Genomic DNA, 11,549 nt, shown 5'->3' with positions numbered 1-11,549 from the left:
GGAGGAAGTAGTCGATTTTTTTTTTCGAGCAACCGGCATGACCATTGCCTATTCATATACTCCATTCAATCCTAAATATAAAACTTTTTAAAGATTTATTAGGAGACTACATACAAATGTATATAGACACATTTTAAAATATAGATTCACTCATTCTGCTTCGTATGTAGTCCCTTAGTGAAATTTTCTAAAAGACTTATATTTAAAAATGGAGGAAGTAGAAGGAAAGAGATGAAAAACAAAATATATACAGGGGGCACACCTTTTGAAGGGGCAATGAACAATAGCGAGTAGTCGAGTGCAGATGCTCCCAAAAACCTTATTGTACTTCTTTCGGTTCAGGATCACAAAGGACGAGGTACTGGAGGCTTTCTTCCCCGACTAGCCGTGCACACAATCATCATGAGGGAGTTGGTTGGAAGCAGCAGCAACGAGAAGAACATCGATGGGTTAGTGCACGAGAAGGTAAAGCAGATGCGATCTGTTGTGACAAGGCTAGAGTTGCGAGCACCTCCAATATATAGAGGTGGTCGGTATTTCAACTCTCTTCCACAACCGGGTGAAGCTAAATTTCCCCAGATGTCATGAACTCCAAATCGGCCTTTTGAGTTTTTTTAGAAATTATTTGTTATATGGGTCTAAAGCACATAATTCAACAAATATATGGTACAAACTATTTGTAGGCTGAGTTAGAGAAAATAATGTCAATCGGTTTGGCAACCTTTGGATAGTCATCAGCTCACCTTCTTCCTTCTGCCACCCTCCGATGCCGGCTAGGCCACCTGCTACCGTCACTGGTGGCTGCAGACTCTATATATCGCGCAAGCATCACCTCACCGCCATCCCCAAACCGCCACCACAATCAGTTTATCACCGTTCCCGCCATCGTTCTCTCTAATTAACCTCACCATCTTCTCTAGCTCTGTTAAGCCCTCCACCTTGCATCGCATCCGAACCAACCAACCTTGGAGTCGCCTTCATGAACGACACTACAACCATGTCGTCCCCAACTTCGGGTTGCTCCCGACTCCGGCGTTACCGGGATGCCGACTCCATCTAAGGTTGCAGTGTCCGGATATGACCAGCATCAGCTGCAAATTCAGGCAACTTACTTATAGCAAACGCGTACACTAATATCATTTTTAAAGAAATCGTTAACTGGTAGCTACTCGATTGGCAGGCGAGTAGGGGGTTAATAGACTAATCGGTAAGTTAATCGGCAATTTAATTAATTAATCAAACGATTTATCCGTTTATCGGCTATTCGATGATCCTATGAGTAGGGATTAACCGACAAGTTAACTAGTTAATCAAACGAATTCTTAAACATGGAGTAATACTATCTTCGTTTCAAAATATAATATGTTTTGATATTTATAAACTGAATCAACCGGACGATCTTATATTTAAAAACAGAGGGTGTACTATATATCGTATAAGTGTACACGGAGTATGCGTGAACAATCGGACAGGCAGCGAATATGCGTTGTATGGCATGATTCCCGTCGCGGTCGGCTTCACGGCAGCGGTCGTTCATGGATCACAATACCCTAACCATACGTACGCGCGCGTGTGCATCAAATTGCACCTCGCATCCGTAGAAGAATCGAAGAACGTTCGTAGGAGTAGGTAGGTAGGTTCATGCATGCGTGCACATAACGGAAAATTGACGAATCGCCTTCACCAACATGCTCAAGATTCGGGCCGAAACTTTGATAGCTACCACATTTGATATGCGCGTACCTGCGTAGAGAGCACGTACCTATCTTAACGGCTGACATAGAGTCTACTGCCTATACGTATATATACTACTTCCTCCGTTCCTAAATATAAGTCTTTTAAGATGTTTCATTAGAAGTCTACGTACGGACCAAAATGAATGAATCTACATTTTAAAACATGTCTATATACATCCAAATGTAGTCCACTAATGAAATCTTTTTAAAGACTTATATTTAGGAACGGAGGGAGTAGCTAGTACAAGTATGACTACTGCATCGTATAGATGCATGCATGGTCTCCTCCTACATCATAGGGTTGGCACATGCGGTGTGGCGAATGAGATGCTGCACGTACAAGCGCAGAGGCACATTCCGTTCAATGCATGCTGGCCGTCCGTTTCTTGATCGGCCAGTGCACGCCGACATGCACATCACCACTTGCAGATGCACGTGTGCGGTGTACGAAGTTCCTCATCATTGTTTACGAGTAGAACTTATCTCTATCCGATAGATATCTTAACTGAGAAAAATACTAGAGTACATATATTCTTTTTTGCGCGAAAGAGTACATATATTCTTTTTTCGGCAAAGAGTACATATATTCGGCCGAGCACTCTCCCGTTCAGAGTGAATAAATACGGCGGGGCCATGCCCCCGTGCGCTCTCGCCATCGAGACTTAAAAGGATGGTCATAGCGTGGGGAGTATCATATAGTAGTATCATATATATGATATTATTGTATGATACTATTTTTATAGTGTATAGAGCATGGTTAATAATACAGACAATAATCGGCTATAAGGAGTTGACATGTCATATAGAGCCAACCTAATAGCTGTCATATACAATAGTAAATTTTAGATGTGTACTATTTTAATAGTAATTGGTCCACCTTACAATCTCACAAAGTGTCTTGGGTCTCGTGTTGCAGCTGGCTACTCACCAAGAGTCTTCTCTCTCCTCCTCTCTCTCCTCCAACTAAGCAAAGATATAATATTTTAATCCTTATAGCCTGCTTATGTCACCTTATTATACTTGCTCATAGTATCATAAAGTAGTATCATAGACGACCTTATTTATTGACATAGATGACACATAGTAGCATAACATTAACATATTAGGGTATCTGCCTATGTTACTCTAACCCCTTTTTTTTTTAACTGTCTGCCACGTCAACATGTTTGCTAGTCCCAAGTACATGATACTCCCTTAGTTACTCCCACTATGACCAGCCTAACGAAGTACTCCCTACATTTTTAAATATTACTCTCTCTATTTCAAAATAATTATATCAACTTTGTACTAGCTTTAGTATAAATTTGTATTAAGCTTGAGACACTTATTTTAGAATAGATGAAGTATAAATTTGCTTAGAAATTTCACTAAGGAACTACATACACAATAAAATAAATAAATCTATACTTTAAAATATATTTATATACAACCGTACATAGTTTTTACTGAAACATTTAAAATAACTTATATTTAGGAATGGAGGGAGTATCATGCAATGCACCACTCGCATCAATGCACTGACCGCAATATAGGTGCATACACACTCATAAGTTGCGCGCAAAGCATTTTCCTCTCGGATCCTAGACGCCATGCAGTGTACCACCCGACTAGAATCCTAGACGCCATCAGGAGAGTCCAATCTTTTGGCACCATCCTCTAGTGGCTCCCTCTGCCAACGACCTCTCAATCCTCAATGATGAGGGGGGGTCGCCGGATCCAGCGTATGTTCAGGTAGCTTAGGATTTTAGGGACCTAGTGACTTAGGTTTTGGGTCGTTCGTCGTCTTGATTTCGATGGCAACACAAAACAAAGAACCTCAAAAATTCTCCCTCGATGAGGCAATTAGCTCTATGGTCGGCGTGTGATTTGGGAAACTAGCTTATCCAAGTGCAGATGTCGTGTCGACTATGGTATCCTTCTGTGATCGGGCGCCGCTAATGCAACTATGTCTGCTTCAACGCCGACGCTGAGCTTGGGAGATAGTCAAAGAGTTGATGCAGATAGTGGTTTGCATCAATGACATCTTTAAGATGGATCATGCATTGGATTCATGGTTGATGGCTGACAGGTATGGTTTCCTCCTCCGACGTGTTAATCGTCCAGGGGTAACAGATCTATTGTTCGATGGTGTGTCTGGGGTGTTGCTCTGATCTGACTCTTCAATGGCAATGATTTCGTCTTTAGTGATCCAGCTCAAAAATCCGTAAAGCCGCATATCAATGATGGAGATGTGTTGAGCTCGGGTAAGGAGGTGATCCATCATTTGTTTTCCTTTGGTGGTTATTTTTCTGGTGTACCAGAGGTAGATGACGAACATCGGTGTGAAGCTCGTGGATTCATCGCTTTTGATTGTATTTTTCTTTTTTGACTGGTGTTCCTTTATGCAGAGGCTAGCGATATGGTATATTTTTAGTTTTTCATGTCGGTGTTTTATGTGACTTGTACTACGTTGTTATGATATAAATCAGACATGTATTACCATGCAAAAAAAAGACACATACACTTAAACAACGCATCCACACACATCCTATCTTTATGAGCTCTTTCAAAAGACTAAGCCAACACATCATTTTGAGATTGTCGAATTCATCACAGATGTCCTTTGTAGTCGATGGAAACATCTCCTCCACTGAATGAATACTACCAGAAGGCTTGGAATAAATTCAAAAAAAAATGTAAATACCCGCGTCAGATTTAGAAGTTTGAACTCTCATGGGCTCAGGATGCCACTGTCCTCTTAGAGCATCTCCAACAGATGCCCAACCGCCACGCGCGTAAAAACCATTTTGCAGCGTCGAAATAGGAAATTTTAGCGCACCAGAGTGTGCAGCGCGCACGAGCAACCGACGCTTGCAAGTTGTTCATTTTGAGAAGGCAATATGGATATTTCAAACATAAAAAAAAAGACATAGCATAGTTTAATTCCACATCACATCAACAATCATGACATATCAACCAACCAAGTTCAAAATCAACCAACCAAGTTCATGACATAAAAAAAGTCGTGGCAAAGAAATGGCACATCAAGAATGATGCCTCATCTTGGTCCTCCTCTTCCTCCATGTCTTCATCCTCATCCGAAGATGATTCTTCCTCCTCCTCCTCTTCATCATCGACGTGCGCCACATCATCATGTGGAGCTCGGTAGGTTTTGGCAAGATCTTCAACGGCATCATGTGAAGGTATTGTGTCCATCCACAGGTGCTCCCATCCCTCCCATGAGAGACGCAAAACTCATGCCTCCCATGCCCCCATGGTAGCTCCGAAGCCACCCATGCCTTCCGTGCCGCCCATGTTAGCTCCGAAGCCACCCATACCTCCCATAGTAGCTTCCATGCCTCGTTTTTGGATCAAGACTTCTTCTCGGGCAATCTTGACGTACTCCTTTTCTTGCTCGTCGAGGGTAGATTTTTCCATGATGAAGAACAAGTACTTCTCCCATTCCAACAATCTAGTGCGCTCCTTCATGGCCCATTTCTTCTCCTCCAATGCCACCATCCTCTCCTCGACTGCCACCCTTCTCTCCACGGTTGCCAACCTCCTCTCCTTAGCCGCTGCATCTTGGTTCGTTGACATCTTCTTCACCTCATTCGCTTACTTTCTTGCCTTCACAATAGCTTCCGTAGCATTTTTTAGCTCACCGTCTCCTTTCCTCTTCTTCTTTTCTTTTCCATCTTTCTTGCCTCCACTTGGTCTATTTGGCTTGGAGTAGGCAACCGAGTTTGGTGTAGGGCTTTTCTTGCCACCATCACTTGATGACTCCTTCCTCGTCATCATCCAAAATCAATAGTTCGCTTGCGTTTGTTGCTCTCCTCATCGACACCTTCATGGGGCCTCCATTTATCATCATCCTTCGACGCATCATAGCAATGGGGCAAGGTAAATGGTATCCCTTTCTTGATCTTTCCTTTCTTGCTCTTCTTCTCCTCTCCTTGAAATAAGTTTTGTGCAATAGTGAGCTACCAACAAAAGAACAAGTTAGCACTTGAAGCACCAAATAAGAAGCATGAACATGGAAGAATCATGAAAGAAATGTCACTTACCCTATCTCGGTCATTACTGCCACTTGGGTTAAGCGTGTCAACCGCCTTAAGTGCGGCCGCCCACTTTTCACAATCTTTGTTGATTGTCGACCGCCGGGAGCGAAGAGATCTTTTCGTGCTGTCAATTCCACTTTTGTTTTATAAATCAAAGTGCTCCTTTATCCGGATCCAATATGCATCTCTACTTTGGTCCCCTCCAACAGTGGCATCCCTAGACACTTTCAACCATGTATTGCATAGCAAGACGTATTCATCCATGGTGTAGTTGCCCGCTCTTTCTTTCGGTGCATCCACGATACCCTCACCATCCTCGTCCACCTCAAACTCATGATCATCTAAATGCACATCATTGGTTTGAGACCAATGAAAATTGTTGGAGCCAACAACCATAGTAGTCATGTATGTCTCATCACTGAAACTACAAAGTATATATAACAAACAAATATATATATAAGCTATCTGTTTATATCTATTCATGTAAAAAACAACAACGAAAAAAAGTGGGTGAAAACATACCTTGTGGGCATTCCATTGAACACGTTGTAAGCATTGGCCGCCGGCGGTATAAACAAGCTCGCCGGCGCTTCGGTTGCCGCCGCATTCGTCGCACAACGTGTAAGTTTCTTCTTCGGCGGTCTACTGGAGCTATCCGTCGCCTTGTTCTTCTTTTTGGACACCTTCTTGCCGGTCTTCTTCACCGTGAGCACATTTGGAAGCTTCGAGAGGGGGGCAAGTGTCACGAAGGGCGCCGGCGCGTCGCCACCCGCCGAGGTCGTCCGTGGCGCTATGAAAAGGATGCACGCGACACCAGTGCTCGGAGGAGCTCCGACGGAGACGGGCCCAAAGCTCGCCGGGCTAGGGTTTGCGGCGACACTTGCGGCAGCGGCGACGGCGGCTGAGGGATCACGGGCGTCAGAGGGGGTGAGAGGGATGTCGGCGCGGCTGTCTATCAGGCGGTTTTGACGGCGGCGGTGCGGGCGGGGCGAAGGCGCGGAGCGGGAGCGGAGTGGCAGCGCGGGCGTCCGAGTGTGCAGCGCGGTAGCGGGCGCACGAAATATGTGGCGCGATATGCCGTTTCACCGTGCGCGCTGAATCGTTTAAGCCGTAGACGCATTTTTTACGCATCCGATGGAGCATCCGGAGCAGCTGCGCACGCGCAATAAACTCGTTTTTTTAGCACTGTGCTTATATAGCGCGGTTGTTGGAGATGCTTTTATAACTATACAAACAGGTTGCTTTGCTCCTCATCATTGTTTACTGGTAGATCTTATCTCTATCCGATAAAGATCACGTAACTAGAAAGAAAAATCGAGCAATCTCTCGCTCAGAGTGAATAAACGCGGTGGGCCAGGCCCCCGTGCGTTCTCGCCATCGAGACAGAGAACGTACGTACGTATCATGCAGTGCACCGCTCGCCGGCCGCCTCTATTTATATCCTCCCACGCCCCCATCCTTTTCCTTCCACATCGATCCCAGCCTCAACAACCACCAAAGTACACACACCACACTAATCAAGTACACACATCCAGGCCAATAAGCCACGCCCAGAGAAAGATAACCACATCACACCTAGCTAGCTAGCGTCGTCATGTCCGGCGTGTGGGTGTTCCGCAACGGGGTGGTGAAGCTGGTGGAGAACCACCCGGCGTCGGCGGCGGGACCGCCGGGCGGCGGCGCGGTCCGGCGCAAGGCGCTGCTCCACACGCCCACGGGGGAGGTGGTCGCCTCCTACGCCTCGCTGGAGCGCAAGCTCGTCGCGCTCGGCTGGGAGCGCTACTACGCCGGCGGGGGCGGCGCCGCCGGCGACTGCATGCTCAGGTTCCACAAGCGCTCCTCCGTCGACCTCATCTCCCTCCCCAAGGACTTCGGCCAGTTCAGCTCCGTCCACATGTACGACGTCGTCATCAAGAACCGCGACGCCTTCCGCGTCATCGACGTCTAGCCTACTAAGCCTAGCTCGCGCAGCTGGCTGATCCGGCCATTCGATCGAAGCAAGCGCAGCTAGCTCGTGCGCGCCGGCGGCCGCCACCGTCGCACCCATGTCGCCTTCGATCTCCGCTGCTGGTTAACTTGTGTATGTGTGTGTTTGTACGTGCCCTGCACGTATATACGTGTGTATGTATATGTACGTGGTGTATTGGCGTATATATAGTTATGCATTATGCATGCTGCGTGTGCATCATGGTTAATTAATTCGTGTATTACTTGGTCCAAAAAAAATTTAACTCGTGTATTATTAGGCAATCTTTTTTTTTTGCGGGTGTGTTATTAGGCTATCGATAGACGAAAGTATTTTGAAAAATTGCGAGTACAAATTTGTTGTGGCTATAAGATAATCTACTATTTTTTAGAAAAGAAGGCCTTGCCCCGGCCTCTGCATCGAGGGATGCATACAGCCATATATTAATCAAACTAAGTATTCAGAAAGTACAGAGTATACAAAAAGGAAAAAAAGATACATGGCGAACATCGCGCCGCAGCCTGGAGTGGCTGAAAGATCAAGATGACTAAACACCTATCTTATTAATATGTCGTCATCCAAACCGGTTGAAGATACCCTGTGCTACCATCTCCCAGCGGGCACACCCAGTAACCATAAGCTCCCTGGCTGCCACAGGAGCTAGTAACGACCATGTGCGGATCAGTGCGGTAATTCGGTAGATAACCTGCAAGAATTGGATATCACGAGCTATGTTAAAAACCAAATCATTTCTGCTATTCCATAAAGCCCAAAGAAGAGCACATGCTCCGACATGAATAGATTTAGCCAATTGAACATAAATTCCTTGTAACCACGTTCCAAATAACGAGTTCAAGTTAACAGGAGGAGCGATGTTAAAAGCAATATGAATTGAACGCCAAACAAGTTTAGCCAAAAGACAGTCGAGAAAGAGGTGTTGAATACTTTCTAGGCTTGGACAGAAAGAACATCTGGAACTTCCTTTCCAATTTCGTTTGGCCAAATTATCCTTAGTTAAAATAACTCCCTTGTGAACAAACCACAAGAAAACTTTAATTCTAAGAGGAACCCTAACCTTCCAAATATGTATTGATTTTGGAATTGGGACTGAATCAATGAGATCAGAATACATGGATTTAACCGTAAACAGCCCATTTGGTGTTAATCTCCAGGAGATACGATCACACCTATCAGAAAGATTAACCTCCATTAACCTTCTAACTAGATGCAACCAGGAAACCCATCTATCCCCAACTAAAGATCTGCGGAAGTGAATATTAAGGGGAATCTCCCGCAATACAACCGCAACTGTCACTTGTCGACGTTGGGCAATATGGTACAACCGCGGGTATTGAACAGCCAGAGGCGCTTCTCCTAACCAGGTGTCTTCCCAGAATCTAGTCAATTCCCCATTTCCAATGATGAACCTTGATCTGTGGTAGAATGAGCTTTTTACCCGCATTAGACCCTTCCAGAATGGCGAGTCAAAAGGTCTCCCTTCCACCTGCGATAAAGATTTGGAGTGCAGGTACTTGTTTGTAAGAATTTGCACCCACATTCCATCGGTTTCCATTGACAATCTAAACAACCACTTGCTGAGCAGGCATCTATTTTTAGTTTCCAAATTTTCAATACCTAATCCTCCTTGGTCTTTAGGACGGCAAATATTATCTCATTTCGCCAACCTATATTTAGTCTTAACCTCATCACTCTGCCAGAAAAAGCAAGAGCGGTAGAAATCCAATATTTTCCGTACCCCAACAGGTACTTCAAAAAAAAGATAGGAGGAACATAGGCATACTTGTTAATACTGAATTAACCAAGACTAATCTGCCCCCGTAAGAAAGAAGCTTGCCTTTCCAAGTAGTAAGTTTCTTTTCAAACCGTTCCTCAATACATTTCCACTCCGCATTAGATAGTTTACGATGGTGAATGGGGATTCCTAAGTACGTAAAAGGAAATTCCCCTGCCACACATCCGAACAGCTGATTATATATGTGTTGTTGCTTTTTGGCTTCACCAAAACAAAACAACTCACTTTTATTAAAGTTAATCTTCAACCCAGATAACTGCTCAAAAAGGCACAAGATGAGTTTAAGGTTTTTGGCTTTGAGTAAATCGTTCTCCATAAAGAGAATCGTATCATCAGCATATTGTAGAATAGAGACACCCCCATCCACCAGATGAGGTACTAATCCAGATACAAGGTCTTTTTCGTTAGCTCTCTTGATCAACAAAGCCAACATATCCGCAACAATATTGAAAAGAATAGGAGACATAGGATCACCTTGTCTTAGTCCCTTTAGTGTCTGGAAGAAGTGACCAATATCATCATTGACCTTGATCCCGACACTCCCTCTTGTGATAAAGGAATCTATGTGCTTTCTCCAAACCTCATCGAACCCCTTCATCCGCAATGTTTGTTGCAAGAAAGACCATTTGACTTTGTCATATGCCTTTTCAAAATCCACTTTAAAGATAACTCCATCTAGTTTCTTTGAGTGCATTTCGTGCAAAGTCTCATGGAGAACCACTACCCCTTCAAGAATATTACGCCCAGGCATAAATGCGGTTTGTGAAGATTGCACCACAGAATGCGCCATCTTCGTTAGTCTATCCGTTCCAACCTTTGTGAATATTTTGAAACTAACATTAAGCAAGCAAATCGGCATTTGATTGTGTATGACCCAGAGTACACCGAATACCAAACCACATGTTTAACTATAGGTGTTTCTTGTAAGACGGAATTATATTTAGTGGAGGGTGATGTTCTTATCCATAATGAGATGCTTGTGATAAATTCTGTCAACCTTAGATTTTGTTCGACATTGCGTGAGTGTGTGTGGCACGTCCATGTCTAAAAAATTTATTTTACTTCTTTTGTGGATGCTCGTCCCTACTTCTCACCAATTCATACATATGTAAACTTGATTTGGGTAACGTCATTTTGGCAAAAATGAATTTCAGATGAAATATGGAAGGTTAATATGGTATTTGGTTCTTATGATTTTGCATCAAAATAATTGTGAGGCTTAAAAACAGGGAGCAACGTTTGTGCAGGTTCGAGGAAGCACAAACACAAGCTCTCCACTTCAGAAATGTTTTTTCTAGTACAATAAGGACGCACACGCTAACATAGCATCGAACGCACACAGATTTCAACGTTTGTGCATTTCTATTGCCTTATTCAACAATTTGAATAACGTCATGTTCTATAGGTTGTTATAAACCGTGACTTTCACTTTCAGTATGTTTCTATTTGTAAACCGTTACAGTGTCGCACTATTTCAAACCAAATGTACACATCATATTATTCGGTACTTGTGTCACTGCCAACAACTTGTATGATGGCGGATTTCCTCCGCCGATATCCTTCCTTGGAGACGACCGCAAGAATCATCACTAAAGGCGACAATGACACCAATGAAAAAAGGAAGTTATTAGTGGCGCAAGAGAGAGGCGCTAGATATGGTGATGCCGATGCAAAGCAAGAAGGAAAAAAGATACAGTTTTGCTAATTGCTAAAATCTAAGAGGTATTGGTGACAACTACAAGAATCATTCACCCAAGCTTTTGCGAAATGATACTATTGCCTTTGACTTCATGTCGTTCTCTGCCCCCCAAGCCCCACCTGCAGACCTTTTTTTTTCTTTTTTCCCCCTTGAAATCATGGTACATACATTTCGGCCATGGACATGACGATTCCGGTATCCCTACAAATTTTACGGATCTCCTTGAGAGTGGCTAATTGATGTTTGGTCGTGGGGATAAGAATTGCGTGGCTGCAGTGCGTTTACCTAATCAAGGGAG

General features: G+C 44.0%; 1 protein-coding gene across 1 annotated transcript; it reads left to right on the top strand.

Moving 5' to 3' along the window:
• Positions 1 to 7,229: 7,229 nt before the first annotated feature.
• LOC123440785 (flowering-promoting factor 1-like protein 2) lies at positions 7,230 to 7,972 on the top strand. Its single transcript, XM_045117332.1, has one exon. It carries the CDS (start codon positions 7,368 to 7,370, stop codon positions 7,719 to 7,721), a length of 354 nt encoding a protein of 117 aa, XP_044973267.1. The 5' UTR covers positions 7,230 to 7,367; the 3' UTR covers positions 7,722 to 7,972.
• Positions 7,973 to 11,549: the final 3,577 nt, after the last annotated feature.

The sequence above is a fragment of the Hordeum vulgare genome, chromosome 3H, assembly GCF_904849725.1.
Source record: "Hordeum vulgare subsp. vulgare chromosome 3H, MorexV3_pseudomolecules_assembly, whole genome shotgun sequence".
Classification (NCBI taxonomy): domain Eukaryota; kingdom Viridiplantae; phylum Streptophyta; class Magnoliopsida; order Poales; family Poaceae; genus Hordeum; species Hordeum vulgare.
Note: the sequence above shows the minus strand (reverse complement) of the source record. Positions and strands in the feature narration are given on the sequence as shown.

Coding starts and splice junctions, on each gene's coding strand:
- LOC123440785 (XM_045117332.1), top strand. CDS start 7,368: ATGTCCGGCGTGTGGGTGTTCCGCAACGGGGTGGTGAAGCTGGTGGAG.